Source organism: Austrofundulus limnaeus, unplaced genomic scaffold (assembly GCF_001266775.1).
Source record: "Austrofundulus limnaeus strain Quisiro unplaced genomic scaffold, Austrofundulus_limnaeus-1.0 Scaffold75, whole genome shotgun sequence".
NCBI lineage: Eukaryota > Metazoa > Chordata > Actinopteri > Cyprinodontiformes > Rivulidae > Austrofundulus > Austrofundulus limnaeus.
In genome coordinates this window covers 1,235,212-1,255,651 of record NW_013952477.1, presented here as the reverse complement: position 1 = coordinate 1,255,651, position 20,440 = coordinate 1,235,212, and the positions used below count along the sequence as shown (strand labels likewise).

General features: G+C 38.1%; 1 protein-coding gene across 13 annotated transcripts in view; it reads left to right on the top strand.

The window, feature by feature from the left end:
* Positions 1-20,440, top strand: part of LOC106519327 (rap1 GTPase-activating protein 1) — an 80,237-nt gene that overhangs the window by 53,398 nt on the left and 6,399 nt on the right. For 3 of the 13 annotated variants that reach the window (XM_014010951.1, XM_014010955.1, XM_014010956.1), the window contains 17 exons: positions 3,023-3,058; positions 4,068-4,115; positions 4,347-4,385; positions 4,478-4,660; positions 5,936-6,039; positions 8,446-8,524; positions 8,618-8,671; positions 11,550-11,633; positions 12,520-12,620; positions 12,791-12,920; positions 14,273-14,428; positions 14,526-14,597; positions 14,674-14,760; positions 14,861-15,001; positions 16,062-16,193; positions 18,748-18,825; positions 19,745-19,854. In XM_014010951.1, coding sequence (XP_013866405.1) covers positions 3,023-3,058; positions 4,068-4,115; positions 4,347-4,385; positions 4,478-4,660; positions 5,936-6,039; positions 8,446-8,524; positions 8,618-8,671; positions 11,550-11,633; positions 12,520-12,620; positions 12,791-12,920; positions 14,273-14,428; positions 14,526-14,597; positions 14,674-14,760; positions 14,861-15,001; positions 16,062-16,193; positions 18,748-18,825; positions 19,745-19,854 — 1,634 coding nt within the window. Of the gene's footprint in view, positions 1-156; positions 4,116-4,346; positions 4,386-4,477; positions 4,661-5,935; positions 6,040-8,445; positions 8,525-8,617; positions 8,672-11,549; positions 11,634-12,519; positions 12,621-12,790; positions 12,921-14,272; positions 14,429-14,525; positions 14,598-14,673; positions 14,761-14,860; positions 15,002-16,061; positions 16,194-18,747; positions 18,826-19,744; positions 19,855-20,440 lie in introns of those variants that run through there. The other 10 variants (XM_014010944.1, XM_014010946.1, XM_014010953.1 and 7 more) reach the window with 9 other exon arrangements.

Below are 20,440 nucleotides of genomic sequence, written 5' to 3'. Positions count from 1 at the left end.
ACATTGCTCTGTTTGTGCCGGGGCACCGGATCTTTGGGGTGAACCAGCCTTTGCCGTAATGTGTTTTGGGGTTTGAAAGCCACTGGGACATCATGTTTCAGACTGATGTTTCAGACTCTCAGACTGAAGAAGTCTCATGGAGGAGAGACGAAATGTTTCATTTAAGAACCCGTCCAGAAGACCTATACAATTTTTTTCTTTTTGATTAATGTATTGATTTTTCTTTTCCCCCTCATGTTATAAGCTTTAAGCAAATCTTTTTTGTAGCATGTGTTACGCAGTTTCATTWCTGGTGTTGCTGACAACAAATGCTGCTGTAATGTTGACAGTCAGTTGCCTCTATGGCAACCACTGACCATCTGATATTCTGCCAGTGTTCAACTAAAGGGCAAGTCTGTGAAAAACTGAATTCTGATATCGGTGCATTCAGTTGAAGTTCTTGAAAAGTGGTCTTCCCATATGTCAGCTGCCCTTTGGCTGTTTGTRAACAGTGTTATGTTGCATGAGTTTTTCTATGAGAATAAAAGACTCGGACTCCACCTCCAACTGTCTGTCWGCCCAAGACAAGATACAGTCAGCAAATATTAGAGGAGGATGACAAGTGCTTTAGACCTTTTYCTGCAGAGCTGCAGAGAAGGTAAAAAGGTTTTGGTCGACAAAGGAATACATCTTGAACTTTTTGCAGAGAGTACTTTTCTTTTTAATACGTGAAGCAATAACAGGCTTTGCACCTGAGACACTCTCGCTGACAACCTTGAGTGTTTTGTCTGTGGATCTTTTCAAAAGCTTTTTTTTCTTTTTTTGGATCGGGGCAGTCGACAGGGATGCTACTTTAACTTAGGTGTGACAGTTGGGACAAAGTCAACAAGAAAAGCTCAGCAATCATGGAGAATTCAATTCAAACTTATTAAATACGATATTCGTGAAAGCTGCAAGATTTTCATTGATGGGAAGGTAACTATGGCTGAAAAACAAAACCAATATCATCCTCCAATGGTGACAAAAACTCATTGGAAGAAACCCACCAGTGTAAGTAGTTTTATTTTTGAGAAAATATCGGAGTAAAAGACAAACTGTAGTACAAGTGAAATGCAGTTTAAAGTGCTATAATTGCAAAACTCAAAAAGATATCTATTTTTTAACTGATTAGCCAAAGAGAACAGTGTCTTAATGGGGTTTATTTAATAAGAGCAGTTAAAATGTAAATTTTTGCGGCTCATGCAATTTTAATTTAAGCTCAAAGATACCGCTCAGTACAGCTCATCCTATTCTGATCTCTGTTTGGAGTCAYGGTTATTTACTTACAGGGTTTGTGGCAGACTGTTGTTTGCACATGGTGGAGGACTTTACTCATTCTCACACAAAGCCAAGACATGATTGCTCTGTACACAAAGTGTTTGTGTCAGGCTCTGCAGGTTGAAGCTTTTCAGCCTCTCTTTTAACCACGCAGGCCTCAGACATCCACAGTTGTCGTTTGCTGCTTTTGAGGAACTTCTTTACTGATGCCGTGCTCAGGTTGTGCACGTGGTTATTTAAATATAATATTAGAAGAAGTTCAGTTATRAGGAGTTGTACATGTGGAATTAAAATGTGACAAACTTCACAAGAGAGACAGGATTGATCTGCAAAAAGGTAAAATGTTGATTGAAATTAATGTATTTCTTGACAGCTGATGTAACATCAGAGGGTTTGAGCGGTAAAAAAAGCAGTAGTTGCTCAAAACAGATTAACATCACTCAATACAGCTGGGTTTTTTTAATCTAAATTTGGTAAATTTATGAATTTCTGCAGACATTTTAAAAGGCATGTAATAAAACTGTCTGATCTTTTATAAAGAATGATTGAAATCTTATAAGCTCTCTCTGTAATTGTGTTAGCTCTGTGCAGTTCACTGCTTATAGACTTTTATGTTTGAGTCCAGTTCTACCACATGCCAGCACAGTTTACCAAAGTGGTTTGTTTGTAACTTCTGCAGCTGAACCTGTTTGGGATCAGATGGCGGCCCAACAATGCGTGTGTTTAAACTTACTGCTCAAGCTTTGTCCATTTACAACACCTGTAGCATAAGTGCCAAGACTGCAGTAAAAGAATGAAAACTGTTGAAAAGAAGATTAAGGCAATGCAGAATTCAGAACCAGTGTTATGATTCCTGAGTCCCAAACATGAAGCAAACACAATTTAGAGCCTGATCTACTAAGATCCCAAATAACACGTGTTAAATTGTGTGTGCAAAATTTTAAAAATGCATGTTATTAGTGGGTGTGTTGCAGGCGATCCAGTCATATTGCTGCACAAATGATAACKGATGCAAAAGTGGTGCGGACCACCCTGTTGAAATGAGGATTATGAGTGAGCTACTGGCTGTCACCATGGAGAGTTTGGGAAAGCAGAGTGGCTATAAAAGAAAAATGAAGATTGAAGCCATGGAGTTGACATGAAATGATCCAGATGCAAGAAAATACAGTGTTGCAAGGAGTTTTTCCATAGGATATATGGCTTCTGTTTGGGACAGTCGGCCCTTAGATCATCCAGCAGCTCAAAAATGTCATTGCTGAATAGACAAAATGTCTCTAAATTCATTATTTCTGACCAAATATGTCAACATGCGCACAGAACATTCTCTCTCACCTGTCATCGTATCCATACCTCCTTTTTACCTTTCTCCCATCTTGCAAATTTGCTAAATATAGACACAAAAACAGCAAATGCAGTCAGTTTCAGSTTTGAAAAAATCAYATTGCTGTGCTCAATCATTACATTTGCATATCCTCAATATTTTGCATGTTGTAATAATAATCACATATTCTGCACATTCATGAGCTACTATTTTGCTGATTTGACAGATGCAATCCTTGGTGCACTGCACATGATTAGTAKATCAGCTTTGTKMGCRCATATTTTACACATGCAAATCTTTAGCAGATCAGGCCCTAAATGTGTTTGTCACCAGATGATCCAAACAGTTTTCTGTAAACTTTTGCAACCAAAAAATGAACTCAGAACTGTCATCTCCTCTCTCCAGAACACAGATTTATTTGAAATGATTGAAAAGATGCAGGTAAGACGCTGCACAGATCTTTGCATTTTCTTTTCTCAACTCACTAAGCTGAACTCACTAACCCGCCTCTCTGTATTTTCCTAATTCTGCAGCATCTTTCCCCGACTCCAAAGCTTTCTTATCTTTTCTGTGTGAGAGAAAGGATACGGAGTCTCGCACATTCAGATGGAGTGTTATTGGAGTTTTGCTCTTTTTTTCTTAGCGTCTCTGTTAGCGTTCAGTTTGAAACACTGGCTGACAGCAGTCTAAGCGCATTATCTCACTTCAAAAGATATCTCCTGCTCTCTAAAGGCTTTGGAAGGATGTTTTATTTAATCACACAATCCCACACGTAAGAAGTTAAGAGTTTTATGATAGAGCTTATCAAATCGCACACTGCTTTTGTGTGTTTGCAGTTTAGCGATGGTGTACACATTAGTCATTGGCAGACAGGAAAGCTTTTGATGGCTTGAACATCAGACATAATCTGTGTTTTGGCATGGCTGAATATTTTAAGACAAGGTGTTTTTTTTTTTGTGTGTATTATAAAATGTGATGCAGACAGACTTTGTGCTGATGAGATGTATTGTTTTCCTTGAAGGCTGGCAGCTTCATGTGGGTCTGCATCTTTTCCTATTTGCTGACTTTCACACTGAAAAAACACTCCTCAGATGCAACGTAATGGATCTCAACCTAACATTAAACCTGCAGGGTTGAATTCCCTCACTTCTACTGTGGGTCTAAAATACACTGCAGCCACTCCCCACACTGCACTGCCCTCCGGTCTCATCTCTAAAACGTATTTCTTTTCTCTATTTTTCTCCTTTTTGTTTTCTTGCTGGCTGCGTTTTGTGTCTCCTGGGAGAACTGTGTTCTTATAATTAGTTCAAATGGTTTTTTTTTCTTGCTTTTTCTTCACTTTCATTTAAAAGATTTAACACTTTTCACTAAAAAAAGTTTCTGTCCGCATTTGTTTTTTGCTTTTTATTGTTGCTCAGTGGTACTCTCATTGAACCTTCTCCTCTGACAGGGCAGCAGGATGGATGAGCAAAGATGCAGTTTTCCTCCAACTCTCAAGGTATGACTCTGCCCATCAGTCATACAGTCAGCTCTACATAACGAGAAAACATGCAAGTGTTAGTTGGATTTTGTGGCACATTGATGATTGATTCCTCTGGCTTTACCAAACAGATTTCTGTTGTATAACCATTATGCAATTCATCTGAAACAGTGTCATTTGGGGTAGYAGTTTAATTTAGGATATGTAGTTACTTTTCATTCTATGACAAAGAAATGGTTTTTTTTTCAGACTGAAGAGGATTATATTCCATATCCAAGTGTCCATGAGGTAGGAAGACGTAATGCAACTTCTCATCTTTAGCACTTATTGATCTGAATTTGTTCACATGAGCACAGTTTTGTTTGTACCCTCTGAAACAGGTGCTGGGGAGGAAGAGCCCCTTTCCTCTCATCCTGCTGCCACAGTTTGGTGGTTACTGGATCGAGGGGACCAACCATGAGCTGAGCGAGGCCGAGCTGCCCCGGCCTCCATCCCCAGACACTCGCACTAAACTAGAATGTAACACAACAGCGATGCTCTTCAGGAAACACTTCCTGGGAAAGGTCAGCTGCACAACACGCTCTGATGTTGTGTTAAATATTTGTCTTAATATTGTTTTTAATAAATTAAACAAGAAAAAATACAACAATTGCTGAAATATGATCAATCTATAGTAGTCACAGGAATAAGCAGGACAAAATCCTTCGCTGTGATGGAGATTGAAACCTTTTTTGTGTGTTTTGACAGCAACATTTGTATGTCCTATAAGTGCCTAATAATAAATAAAACTAGAAACATTCTGAAGAAATCTTGAAGGTAGTTTTCACAAAGCTTGGCAGTAATCTGAGACTGATAATTGTAACAATCCAAACTGACAGAATTTGGACGTTTTGACAAATAAAACAAGGTAAATGTACATAAAACAAAAGTTAAAGCTGTTGTGAGTGGCTCATTAAAGKCATGATGTTAACCACACCCAGGTGTCTGTCACTCCCTGAAGGCACACTCAATAAGACTGCCAGACAGATCACAGACTACAAAGTTTAAAAATACCCTTCGCTTTTACTTTTGAAGAGATCTGAGCTCAAATACAGTGAAAGTCAAAGAGAGTTTATGATCTGTGTTCATTGCATTTATAGTGGGTATTTAAGAGAAAACTGAAAACAGTAGTGAGAGACACTGGGGTGGAAAAAGACAAAAATGTGTTTATTTTTATACGTATGTAATGCATAAAGTTTGTGAGAATAAGACGAGGTTGCAAAACCATGCATGGGAGAGCTTATTTATCTTAAAAATTAAAATTCACAACATTGTTGCACTATTTTGTGGATAATTTAATAAATAAATCATTAAAAAAACGTTGTGATTGTGTAAAAAATATTATTCAAATGTATTCAAATGTCACTTCGGTCATGTGAAACCCTTTCTGTGACTGGGGTCAACTTTGAATGATGTTTCTGTGAACTGTGCCTGAGCTGCAGAGCTCTAATCTTTACAGCATTTAAAGATTTTTTTTGTAATTCCATTTTCATCATATTTATGAATGTTTTMATCAGTATTGCTCATTTTTCTTCCTAACTAACTAAAAGTAATGGTTCACACCTAATAACTTCTACTTCTTGTTTGTTATAAGACAAATAAGAAGAGCGTTGTAAGCCCGCCTCAGTGTTTGACACCACACACAGACCCATTTCCTTCAGCCACCTGTTCTAAAGAAAATACTTTTGTTCCGTTTGTGGTAGAAAATCAGCACAAACCATATTGATTATTCATGTGTGCTTTGCATGAGTTGGTTTATGACAGAAACTAATGGTGCTGTGCTTGCACTGTGCCCCCAGGAGCACTTTAATTACTATTCAGTGGACAGTAACCTCGGACATCTGGTGTTCTCTATAAAATACGATGTGATCGGTGACCAGGAACATCTCCGGCTCATGCTCAGGTAACGCTCACTATGCATGCACGTAGAACAGTGTTTCAGTGTGGGTGATGTTCATTAGCTTAAAAGATTAAAGAATAAATTTACCACTACTACAGAAAATACACAGGTGYAGCTCTGGAAAATTGGATATCATGAAAAAGTTTATAAAAGTGAAACTCATATATTACATTGATTCATTACACAAAGAATGAAATGTTAAAACTTTTTTTTAATCATTTTGATGGTTATGGCTTAAAAATAATGAAAATCCCAAATTTAGTGTCTCAGAAAATTAGAACATTGCATAGCCAGCTTGTGGTACTTTTGGTTGTCTGGGCAGGTGCCATGTCCTTCTGGAAAATGAAATCAGCCTCGCAATAAATCTTGTCATCAGAAAGGAGAATTAAGTTCCCTGAAATTTCCTGAGTTGAATGTGGATTTGATAAAACCCAGTGGACAAACAGCAGTAGATGGCATTGCACCCCAAAACATCTGATTGTTGAAACGTTCCACTGGACTTGAACAACGTGGATTCTGTGCTCCTCCACTCTTCCTCCAGACCCCGGGAGCCCGATTTTCAAATGACTTGCTGATTGTTGAGGACAGTGGATCACCAAGCAACACTTCAGATCTTTTTCTCCTCAGCCCAGATAAGACGCTTCTGTTGTTTCTGGTTCAGGGAGTGGCTTGACTTTAGGAATGAGAAATTTGTAGTCCATGTCAAGGCCCGGCCTGGGTTCACACCTGGGTTCGTTGTGYTTGCATCAGCCCTTATGGTGCAGTTCCACCTCGATTTCTGGAACCCTGAGAGCTATGGCCCTATTCAGRCTGGGCTGCTCGGCCCAATTTAATGTCATTGTCTGCTGCTCTGATTTGCACACTGACCATGGAGGTTATATCAGTCAGATGAGATTAACTTCGCTTGAATCGATGAACAGACGAGTTCAACTACAAAACTGTAGCAATCTACCAAACAACAACAAGCTAACATTAGCTTACCGCCGTCTGTCGTCTTGCCCTATTGTCTTCAGCGAGGATGGTCCGGTATAGTCTAGTACTTTTCCTTTGAATTTGATTGTTGTGGCACAAATAAAATACGATTTGGGAGTTTTTATTGTTATGAACTCTGCCCACATCAAGGTGGCACTCTGCTATAAGCAAACACAGCCAGGGCCGGGAAGGAATAAGGACAGGCCGACTGGGTCTGGTTGAGTCCTTATGATGCAAAAAGACCATACGACTTGGCACCTGTCCACTAGTGATGTTCGATAACCACTGATTTTCTTTCTGATTCTGATACTGAGTAAAACTCAGGCTCAAATCAGCAATACTGATCTGATACTGATACTTTGTGCAAATACAACTAGTGTCTGGTAAATATAAAAAAATGCAGTGTATTTCAAAACACTGCTTTATAAAGATTACAAGACATCAGAGACATTTATTTATTCATTTTTACCTCGAAGTATATTAATGTACTGTTCTCATTCACAAAATAACCGAGCTAAAACATAAAAACCAGAGGACACCAATCATACAAAATATGTGAAAATGGTGTTTAAACAATAAAAAAGAAATAAAGTAATAAAACCATTTAATTATCAAGAACTGCTATAAAAATTAAAATGTGCACCTTAATTTACATTACCATATTAACATGAAAATACTTGAACRTGTAATATTTACCGACTGAATGAATGACTGAGTCGCTGTGCTTATGTATCAACTAGGTGGAAGAAAGACTTGTTTCCCCAACAAGTCTTCAATAGCAWAGTTACTTTCCACTGTGTTCCTGTTAATGATACACATTATCTGAAACAAMASARGTATCAAAGTATGGATATTTTGATTTTAGAATCGATTTTAGAGCATAAAATTCTGGTATCTGTGGTGTAAATATTTCAATATCATATTGCCCAGGTCAAAATTTTGGAGTACCAAAAGCTGGGTATGTCATATTCTTATTTTCTGAGACAATGAATTTAGAGCTGAATTTGGAGATGGAGTATTTCCACAAAGCTACAARAAATAAAGGCTTAAATATTTARCTCTAAATGCAATGAATGCATRTCATWTATGARTTTCACTTTCAGAACTGACTGACAAAAATATTCAAACTTTWTCATGATATTCTAATTTTTTTGAGCTGCACCTGCATGGATCTTTTTTTCCCTTAAATTATCAGTGTTAACTGAATGTACACATCCTTCCTGGGTGTTATTGCAGCAGTCATAAAGCTAGAGAGAGTGTCAACACAACTGTCATTTTCACAGCGGAGGAACAGATGGACGATTTAGACCAGCGAGTAGGTGGCAAGGCAGGGAGGGAAGGAAGGCAAAGAGAGGCAAGGGTGGGGATGTCTGATAATGGTACAAACCGGATCATGATGCAAATGTTCAAACACTGATTATTTTATGACTTTACCAGGACCAAGCTGAAAACCCATCAAGACGTGATCCCCATTTCCTGTCTGACAGAGTTTCCTAATGTGGTCCAAATGGCCAAAGTAAGAAAACATGTTTTTGTTTGCGCACTATCATCTATGAAAAAGTCTAACACAGAATCTAATTTAGATATTTTCTCTACTTTTCCTCCTAAGCTTGTCTGTGAAGAYGTCAACGTGGACCGCTTTTATCCCGTCCTTTATCCTAAAGTAAGTTCTAATTTGGGAAGTTTTCAGAATAGGACATGCTCTTTGAAATTTTCTTCAAAGCTAGTCTGTTTTGCTTTTTAGTTTTAATASCAAGGTTTTGGATCTGAGCAACAAAGTAACATGTACATAAGAGATTATTAAAGCATGTTTAACATTCATATGGAAAGCTTTTTTTTAATGTTTCGGGCCAGGGCTTTTCAACTTTAGTTGCAAATGGGTCATATAATAAAAAAAACTTTTTCATCAACTACAACTTTATCAAGGTCAGCAAGCATTCAGTTTCTCATAGCTTCAGCCTCAGGGAAAAAGTTGCTTTTGTTTAATGTCTAAGCCACTCACTGGGATGTTATCACAGACAAAAAGAAAAAAAGCGAGCAGTGCTGTACTTTACCTCCAAATCACTGTGATTCTTCTGAAAACAATTCAGAAAAAGAGGCATGATCTGAGTGGTATTGGTTTGGTTCTTTTTGACATTTTATTCTTCTAAGCAAAACTTTACTTACACTGGTTGCTGTTTGCAATATTAATGAAAAATCTTTGTTTGCTTTCAAACTGTCTAATTTCTGAATGACTTTTTGTTATTTTGGCTTTGAAAGAGACATCTTGACGCATAGTGAACTRTGTGTGCAGGTTTACCACTTCTCTTTGTTGTCAKAGTTTACMAAAAATYATCTGTTTAAMAGACGCTTTTATGATATGATGATRTGATATGATGCTCAAGGTACAGACGAAAAAGAAGTAAGTAAAAGTTTTAAGAACTGGGTTTCTACTCTGTAGTTGAAGACATTTTATTTCTCATCTGAAGACTTTTCTCAATTCAAAACTGGAGAGTTTGGAGTTCAGGCTTTAAACTGAGATGCTTCACAGCTAAATTTACATGCTGATTTAATCTCACTCCCAGTCCACTGGAGAGTTWTTAGAGTCATTTTCTWCCTGGTTCACAAAAGAGATGCTTTGGTCACATTTGTGATTTAGAGGGACTGAATATCAGGCTCAATACTCCATTATAGGCTGAAYACTGAGCCCTCCTGTTTAAAGTTGGTTTTGAAGTAAATGGCTTCCTTCACCCCTTCAAGCCGCCTGTCCTCTTTGTCCAAAATATGAGCATTTTGGTCTTCAAAAGMTGGTCCTTTATTCTTAAGGTGTAGGTACACAGATGAGCGCATGTGGTAATATCTGTTACAGAATGATGTCAGTTTTTAATGCAGTGCTTCCTGTGGGATCAAAAGTCACGGGCATTCAATGTTTTTGGCCTTTATGCTTACTTGCTAAGATTTCCCAYTTTTCCTGTTAAAAGTGAATTTTTGCTTTCCACTGTTGCCAATGTACTGCTCAGGATGGGAGACTGTGCTAAAGTAATTCAATGCAATCTGCTGACCTCCTTAGATAGTTCTTTTTGTGTACCCTGAGGCAACATTTGTTGTGACTTAGCGCTGTATAAATAAACTGAATTATAGTGAACTTGTCCAGATTCTCTGAACCTTTTGATGATATTATGAACTGTAGATGATTAAATCCCTAAATTCCTTTCAGTTGTACATTGAGAAATGTTRTTCTTAAACTGTTGGACTATTTGTTCACACAGTTGTTTACAAAGTGGCGAATCTCACTCCAGYCTTTCTTGTGAATGGCTGAGCCTTTCAGGGATGTTCCCTTTATACCCAATCATGACACTCACCTGTTTCCAATTAACCTGTTCTTCTGCTGAATGATCAAAACAGGTGTTTTTTTTGTGCATTCCTCAACTTTCCCAGTCTTATGTTGCCCCTGTCGCAGCAGTATTGGAACATGTTGCAGATGTCAAATTAAAAATGAGTGGAAAAACTTAATAAATAAATAATTAAATAAATAAATAAATAAATAAATAAATAAATAAATAAAGCTTACTCATTTGAACATTAAACATCTTGTCTCTGTATTCAGTTGAATACAGGTTGAAAAGAATTTGCAAATCATCGAATTCTGTTTTTMTTTCTGTTCAACGTCCCAACTTCACTGAAATTGGGGTGGTACGTAAAATTTCTTGTAATTGCAAAAGCTTTGAAAGCAGCTGTAGCATTTGCGGTGTGTCCCGGAGCAGTTTCTGCAGGAATTTCATAATATATTTTGTTGAAATCAACATGTTACAAGAACTGACTACTAAATGTTTAAAAGTTCTGTTTTCACGGACTGCTGTAAAATCTTTGAAGACTGGAATTGTTCTAGGACAGCGGTAATCTACTTTTATCTTGGCTGTGTTTGGTTAAACTTCTGTGTGTCCAGACTGAGAATTTTTACACAGAACATCACTTCAAATATAGTCAAAATATCCCTTTGAGTATAAAATAGATTTCTATCAAATTTGATACATTTCGATTGTTATAATGTATAACTGTAACTTGCTAAGAGATCTTAACTGTAGACATAGTTAAAAAAAACATCCCTGAAAACTGATAGCGACACAACTGAGTCATACCCTCATCTAAGCCTCGACTGATCAGCTGTCTGTCCTTGGCTGGATCACTAATGAAGCAAGTCAAATACAAAAACCTTAAAATGAATGTGTAATAATATCCTGGCWCTCCTTTTTTTGTTGTTCTAAAAGTCAAGAACACTGAGACAAGAAATGTGTAATTTGGCTTTCCAATATTTCTGCCCAGCTACATACTCTGATTTTTTCTCCTGTGTTAAGCAGCACTGACTGTGACCGCGTTGTATTTGCGGAATAAATTGTGCCTAATGATTGTGCCTGCAGTCCACAGAAAAGAACTGAAGTGATATGACAGAAAATTAGGCTCAATGGGCTAAAATCAGCCAGCCAGCAGACATGTCCAGAATAAAAAAATTGAATGTTGTATAATTAATTCAACACATTTTATCATATCTGCCGTTTTTACAGGCGTCAAGGCTTATTGTCACGTTTGATGAACATGTGATAAGCAACAATTTCAAATTCGGAGTTATCTACCAGAGGTTTGGGCAGGTGAGTTACGCAGCCTGCATGTTAGCTTGATTCATTTTGTTCTGCCATGCGTGGTGGACCTCCTGTATTTCCCCTCCAACAACAATGTGTATGCACATGCATTGTAATTTCTGATTTCCTCTAGGAAACTGATTATGCTCAGCCCTTCTTGTCTTAATTATGGCTTTCGTTCGAGCCCATTCATTGTGGCTGTCTTCAGCTCACCCTCTCATTTTCTGAGCCAATCAGCCCTTTTGTGTACTCTTTAGGCGAGCTGGGGGTGGGAGGCCAAAGGAACAACAGAATGCATTTCTGAGGGCACTTGCAGATAGAGATGCTCAGTCCTGATGCCTTGGAGCCGATACAGTCTTGTGAAATAACATACTGAAAAACCCGAGGGGCCACAATAGCACTGAATGTTTGTTCATTGCCTACTCTGGCTGAGCGTCGTAGAAAGATTTARTGGTGCAGAATGGTCAATATAAATATTGAACAATGTTGTTTCTTCTGTTTGTTATATTGAAGGTTTTTCTCGTCACGTTAGTTCTCCCTTTGCTAACCAAAGTTAATCAATTGTCCCAAATACTTCCTTATCCCTACAAGTGCTGCCATATTTGCTTTCTGTTGATGCCATGATTATCTTCATGGATGCAAATGCAGCAGTACTCACCTGACRTACTCGCTTCAGTTATTGAACCTTATCTGTTGCTTGAAAAACACACCTTGCATAAAATACTTGTGCCATTGAAGCCAGTCTCCGAGGCAGATGCTCTTTATTGTATGGAGGTTTTCAAATCTCACAAATATTGCTAAGCTCATTAATTAACTTGCAAGCCATTCTCAGCATTCTCTTATTTTACCTGCCTGTTATATGCTTGAGTATTTTAATTGGCTTTACTCGTTCCAGACTTCAGAAGAGGAGCTGTTTGGCAACAGCGAAGAGAGTCCTGCCTTTGTAGAATTCCTGGAGTTTCTGGGAGAGAAAATTGAACTCCATAACTTTAAAGGGTGAGAATCCGGCGATGGCTATCATCTCTTATATATTCAAAAATAAAAAAWAAWAAAAAACACGAGGCCAACTCCAATTTGTTTCTCATCCTGCGAGCTGTGTGAGGGGTGCTCATGCTCCCGCGGTGCTGGTAGAATATCTTGTTAGACATGGCTCTGTGTGCTCGCAGCTTCCGAGGAGGGCTGGACGTGACTCATGGGCAGACTGGCACAGAATCCATCTACTGCAACTACTGCAACAAGGAGGTCATGTTCCATGTGTCCACAAAGCTGCCTTACACAGAGGGGGACACCCAGCAGGTAGTGTAACACCATCCAGGTCGAACACACCTTTTATGATTCATAGCGAGCAGTCAGACAAGTTCCCTCTGGGTAACATAAAACCACGGTTTGCATGCAAATTTCTGTTGTGCTAACAAAAACAGCAACACGTGAAACAAAACAAGATTTTGTGAGCAAAACTTCATATCTTAGTCAAATTCTGCTCCATTTCTACCTCCTGTTTTTACACAATTACTAAAGACATRAACACACAAAGATGCAGTTAACCTCTGATAAATAAGAATATTTCTCTGGAACTGTCCAGTTTCCTGACAAGCAGCAGGGGCTGTGGTGTATGTGCAACGTTGGCCTAACATTGTGCGTTCTGGCAAGGCAAATAGCACCCCTCTGTGGTGTTTTATGCTTTCATACAAGGTGGGAGGGAGAAACATGAGCTAAAATTAATGTGATTCTTTTTGTCTTTATTCAAATTAAATATATTTGTTTGATAAATTAAAATTTTCTAACTATTTTTCATGTTTTTGTTAGTTATTTTTTTCTATCCAATTGTACAATGGCCAGATTGATCAGCTGGGTGTCCTAACCAGTAAATTATATTTTAACATAGGACTGTGCAATGTTTTAAAAAAACACATGAAATTTCAATATTAACGTTTTATTTTATACATTTTATACTTTGAAGATCTGATTTTTCATTTCCTAATTGTGCAAATTGTTTCTGGTTAGTTAAATAACTACTCAGCCAGTTATAATCCTGTAATTTGGAAAGTAATAAAGTGTGGTCGATGGCATCAAAGGCTTTTCTTAAATCGATAAACATCCCCACCGTGCATTGCTTCCTTTCTATTGCTGTTGTGAGTTCTTCATTTAATTGTAGTAATGCAAAGTATGTTGATTTATTTGATCTAAATCTATTTCGCCTTTCACTCAGCAAGTTATTTTCAACATAACCAGCTAATGTYTAAGCACTTTGGAAAAATGGAGGAGCACTGAGATCATTCAATCCCATCATTATCAACAGATGCTTTAGTTTTACTTTTTATCACTATAGATAGAATTTCGTTTTCACTTATATCTCCAAGAAAATCGACTGTAGAATTCTACTACCGCCCTGCACCTTTTCAKCTCTTTTACCACACCTCAACTCTCAGTTTAATACTGAGTTCACTAATGGGTTAACTTTAAATGTTTAATATAAAAATTGAAAATAACAATATGTGTGACATCACACGATGTGTTGCAAATGTCTCTATTATTACCACATAAAATTTTAGCTCAATATCTGCAAAACTGCTTGAGTGATAACCAGAAACACACTTTAAATTGCTTCTCTGAATCCCTTCTCTGTCTTTCTATCTGTTGTGTTGCAGTTGCAGAGGAAAAGGCACATAGGGAATGACATTGTGGCCATTGTTTTCCAAGATGAAAACACTCCCTTTGTTCCAGACATGATAGCATCAAACTTTCTCCACGCTTACATCGTGGTCCAAGTGGTCAACCCCTGCACTGAAAATGTCCTCTACAAAGTAAATGACTTCTTCGTTACACCCATTTTCATTTGTCTTGCTAAAAACTTGTTTCTCGCACAAACGATTGTTCTGAGCTTTAATCTTTTTATTCCAGGTGTCGGTGACAGCGAGGGATGATGTTCCTTTCTTTGGCCCAGCCCTCCCAAACCCTCCTGTTTTTAAGAAAGTAAAAGAAACAAACTGAAAACATTAACTTATCATTCAGTTTCCAGTGTAATGCTTCATCTCTGTGTCTTTTTTAGGGTCCTGAATTCCATGAATTCCTTTTTACCAAGCTAATCAATGCAGAGTATGCATGTTACAAAGCGGAGAAATTTGCTAAATTGGAGGTATGTTGTTGAGCATCATTTCTCTTGTTTTGCTTGTCAAGTCAAAGCCAATAAATAACATCTCTTTATTTCATTCCCTTTTTGCCTCTGTGTGTGTTAGGAGCGAACAAGATCGGCGTTACTTGAGACTCTTTATGAGGAGCTCCACGTGAACAGCCAGGCTATAATGGGAGTGGGAGGAGAGGAGGACAAGATTGAAAATGGGAGTGCAGGAGGAGGGGGCTTCTTTGAGTCCTTCAAGGTAACTGGAGCTTCAGGTGCGCAGGCTGGGAGCATCAGCCCCGCTGCGAGAAGTTTGAAAGTAACTCCTGTTAGGAACAATGACATCATTTCCACTGACGCATACTTCATTCTGGAGTTCAGGCAAAAAAGAGATAGCTCAGACAAATTACCCCTTCTAAGCACCTCATTTGTACTCTTTATGTTGTATTGATTTCAAACTTTTGGAGGCGCCACAGCATTTAGTTATTTTCAGACAGCCCCTTGTTTCCACCCTCAGCTAAACTAGGATGTCCCGCTGCTGCTTGTAGCCRGATGAAGCAGGGAGATTTGAGAGGAATATGGATTTTCTCTACAATTCCCTCCAAGAAAACAAGTATYTGTTCTTTCCAAAATGTCAAACTATTCAAACTTTTAATATCATGTTAACTGTTATTATAAAAGATCCGAGTCACTCGACAACGTCGCTGTGAGGCATTGATCTTTTCTTTTTATAATAGCTGCAGTTAGAGGTTTTTTTATGGCTTCTCTCTGACAGTTTTCCAAACATTCTTGTCTGTATGTGTGCTTGGTTGTAAAAGCTTTATCAGTGTCCTGCAGTTTGTAGTAAATGTAAAAGATGCTGCTTTTCTCCTGGTGAAACACTCTTACGCTTTGCTTCCCAGCTTGAGCTTTAATGCTCAAGCGTCCTAACAATAACTGTCTGCATGCTGCTGTGTCACCACTCGCACATCGATGGTTTCCTTTCACCATTACATGCTTCTCCAAGATGTGTGCTGGGATTTAAACTGCTTTGGGGGCATATTTAAACTCGAAGTGGTTTTGTTGCTCTCTCTCTTCTTCTGCTGTATCTCCAAACACAATGACTTCCTCTGAACCCAACTGCAGGCTCTAAAAGCTTAGTAGCGTTCTCTGTCGCCGCCTTTTCTGTCAGGATCAGAATCCGATCGGCACTTTCTGCCTGTAGTGTCGAGTCAGTGCTCAGAGACAGCCCCGAGGCTCTTCTTGGCCTGTGACGCCTCACAGCGATACAGAGTCGGTGCCATTTGAATGTATCTCCTCCTCCTCATCTCTTTCCGTAGCGGGTGATGCGCAGTAGGAGCCAGTCAATGGATGCCGTGAGTCTAACTTTCAAGAAGCCGCACACAATCTCCTCTACTGTGAGCAGCACCTTTAACCACAGCACCACAGAGAGCCCCAAATTCCCTGGTATAGTAAGTACAAGTCCCACTCTTCATCTTACGTAAGGCGAGCCCTCGCTGCCTCTCCCCCTCTGCAGCTCTACTAGASTTAATGCCCCGTCTTCCTCACCTGCCTGCTGCACTAACTTCTCACAGAAATATGCCACACTCTCACGAAAARGAAGCAAATTTCAGTCTGCTTTGGTCTCGAACTCGACCCTGATTGTAAACTTTCTACAAGAGAGAGTGGGTGGCTAATGAATGTAGGACTTGTGGTGGTGGGATAAATCTGTTTTTACGGATCAATGGTTTAAATCCTAATGCATCTGCATTGTTTGTGTGCTTTTGATGTGGGTTGTTTCATTGTATGTGAATGTGTAGTTATGTGATTACATGTGCATGTYAGTTTAGGTATGTAGATTGCTCTTTATAATCCCACAAATACAGTACATATAAAAAGTTGTGTGGTCACAAACAAGCTAAAGTTAATCTCCCCAAATGAAAACCTTGTAAATTGGCTTTTTTTTTTTGGATTATTTGTAAATTTGCTGAACTATTTAGAACTTTTTTATTTTATTTTTGTGCTCAAAACCCCAAAAAAGAATTGATTCATTTTTCATTATTTAACAGTTTTACGATCTTTTGTGGGATTATTGTGTCGGCTTAAAAACCTAAACGATGGATCATTATTTTCCAAATTGATTTGTCAATCAAAGATGATTCATGATTCCCAYTTAAATTGTTTACAAGGTCTTCACTTATATTGCTTTTCTTCTTACGTACATGGTAAATACACTAAATGGGGGAAAAAAGAGTTAAGCACCCAGAAGTTATATTTAAATCTGAAAGAAATTTGATCCACATGAGACCAACAATAGAAATGATTTGTAAGTAGTTGGAACATAAGGAGTAGCATGACAAAAGGCACAACGCTGTTATCAGGTAGTTGCTGGAGCATCTGACAGTCAGTCAAAGCAGTGAGTGAAGGTCAGCAGACAAGAGAGAGGGGATCTCTCAGTCACTAAGTAGGAGTTTCTTATTTTGTGGGAGGAGTTGACCCAAGATATGACTGGTCAGATTGATGACGGGGTTTGAAGGAGCTGGGGGCAGCTGGGAGTAGCTTGGTCRAGTCGTGCAGGAAGCACCTATATTTTWAAAAATGACTTTTAGTTATAACTTGAGAAAGGAAGGTGCAAGCTGCATGAAATTTGAATGCCTATAATATGGAGAGAYGTGTGACAATTTGRCTCRATYAAAACATCCCTAACCAGCATGTAAAAAAAAATCACTAAAAATCAACATTAATATGAATATTGGTCATAATTTGAGACATGAAGGTGCTTGCTACATGAAATTTGAAGTCAATAAATTATGTTTACATGTTCACAATTTTTTGAGTCATTGTTCTCTTTTAAACTGTACGTAGACATTCAATAAATCATATTATTTTACTATTACCATTGCTTCCTCTTTTAAGTTGCCCCACAAGACAAGTCAATCCGACCAATCACGATTAGTGAAAACTCCGCCCACACACCAGCTCCTCCAATCACGATTAGCGTCAACTATCTCACTCTCACTCTCTCACWCACACTTAGAGACAACTTAGAGTTACCATTTAACCTAACTGTCATGTTTTTGGTGTGTGGGAGGAAGCYKGAGGGCCCGGAGAGATTATACAAGTTGAAAGACAAATTTTAAATAATTCAACAATACAGTATGTATCATGCTGTGTATTTGATTTGATCCAGTCAGAGGGGTTGTAGGCCTATAAAAAAGGAGAGCCACTTTGTTCTAAAAAAAATTATGTCATTGTGTGACGTTTAAGATCTAACTCAGTAAGTACTCAGTATCGGTACTTGGTATCGGCGAGTACCCAAACTGAAGTACTTGTACTCCTTCTCAGTTCGAGAAAAACTGGTATTGGAAAATCCTAATTGAAATATTTACCTTTCAACATGTGCAGTTTTACATAATTGTCACAATTCTTGTCTGCGTGCTTAACTGTTTTCCTTGTAAGTGTATTTTAGTGCATTGTGGGAAATTGCTTATTTTATTGATTTAGAAATAAAAGAAAACAAACCAGAGGTGCATTAGACAGTAAAAATTATATTTTTATACCTACAGTAAAAAAATAGTTTTTAACAGCATGTTATCAAGTTTTGCTGTAAGCCTGCTTACTGCCCATGACACTCTCATGACACAAAGTCTTATAAAAGCTGTTTGTCCTTCTCTGCTGTGTTTTTAACCTCTTCTTCATCCTCTTCCTCACAGGTGTATGACTTACATAACTGGCTCATTATTTCTCTCTCCCATTCAGCTGCCTGTATTTGCACCCATGGAGCCAAACTGTCTCCATTTGTATCCTCCAAGCTAACATGTGCTTTTGTATTTGGTTTGACTGACACAACTTACTGCATGGAGTCTCATATATTCTTGTATAAATCTCACATTTTCTCTCTCCCCCTCCCCTCCTTCTCTTTTTTTACTCTTTTTCTCCCTTTCTCACCATCTGTCGTCACCATTCTCTCTCTGTGCTTCTCTGCCTGTCTCTCTCTCGTTTCCTCTCTTTCCCTGTTTGGCTCAGTCACTGCTTGTCCCAGGCAAAAGTCCCAGTAAATATGGACGCCGAGGCAGTGCCATAGGGATAGGAACAGTAGAAGAGGTTCATGTCAAATTCTAACTACTCTCTAACGTCTAACGTCTCATTTGCTGTTTTTTTGTTGCTTTGATTTGTTTGCATGGCTTCTCTGCATCATGGCCGGACATGTTTCTCTGTACATTTTAGCTCCCTAATATGTATCAGATACAGTAAACATTTTGTACTACAGAATAAATCAACCGATTGTTTCAGAAGTTCAAATCTTGATATTTTCACAGATTTACWCAAAAACCTTTCAGATCGTAAAGAGATTAGCGAGTCTGTGATGTCAGAGTAGGATTTATATGATAAAAGTGAATCTGATGGTTCAACACTTGACATTTTCAGGGTAGCATTAAACAGTCGTTCTCCTCTTATTGTGCTTTCTGCTTTGCTGCAACAGGCACTCACCTTCTTTAGTGTTTTATGACAACCCTGTATTCTAATTCTCATAAGTGTCTATTTGGTTTAACGTGATTAATATTAATGATTTAATGACCGCCGCTCATGTAGAAATTCTGAAAAGAAAAGCCTCCCCTTTGCTCTTTGATGTCGCGTTGAATTAAAGGCTTTTTTAAAGTTCTTAATTTAAGAGCTTTAAAAAGGGAGACGGAGTGAACAAAGCAGCTGCTGAGAAAGCAAATTTCATGGCAGGCTGTGGAGCTTTTAAAACCCGCCTTTTTATCTCCTGCTTCCGTGTGCTCCTCTCTGACAGGGGAGACTGTCACCTGTGCTTGTCATTAAGCTCCTAAATCCATATTTTCTTCAAATCTTTCTAAAAACTGGAAGGGAGCGGTGTTAGCAATCAGCTTGATAATTCAGGCTGATGTGTTCTTTAAAGGCCTTTTTATCATTTTCTTCTAAATCTAATCAAATTTGAATTTGTGGGTCAGAATAACCCAGAGTATTTTGACACTGACTATGTTTTTGCTCTTTTTGGCAGTCTTTGATAATTCCAGGAAAAAGCCCAACCAGGAAAAAGTCTGGTCCGTTCAGCTCCAGGCGAAGCAGTGCCATTGGTATTGAAAACATCCAAGAAGTCCAAGAGAGAAGGTGAGAGAGCACTCCTCTTTTTTTTCTTACACATGAAAAGACCCCTTCCCCTTTTTTTAGGACTGTGAAATTAATTGAGTTAACTCTGATTAATTTTAGTGCTGCGCATAGATTAAAAATTTTAATCACAATTAATCACGATTAAAATTTACAATCACTTCACTATGGCTGAATATGTAGGTGTGTATATTGCAATGCACTCAGTGCATGCCAGTTCATGTTTGTAAATGAGAAGTGGTTCTCAAACAGTTTACCTGGATAAATAAAGGTTAAATTAAAAAAATAATAAACTCATGTGTAACACATTATGTACAGTTTTTTTTCTTTTTGTCTTCTTTTGACTTATTTTATTTTATTTATTTATGTTTTGCTGACAACTGTGACCTTAATATCTATCTTTCATTCCTCATGTAGTACTCATTTGGAATGAAAATCCTTGAATTCTTGATTTAACCATTATTCTGCACAAAATTTAACTGACTCAAATCTGTTTGGAGCATTTTTTTAGGTCCTGTTTTAGGTCGTATTCAGGCCTGATAATTTGCTCCGCTTTAAACGAACCAGAGTTCGTTTCCAGAGTTGGTCC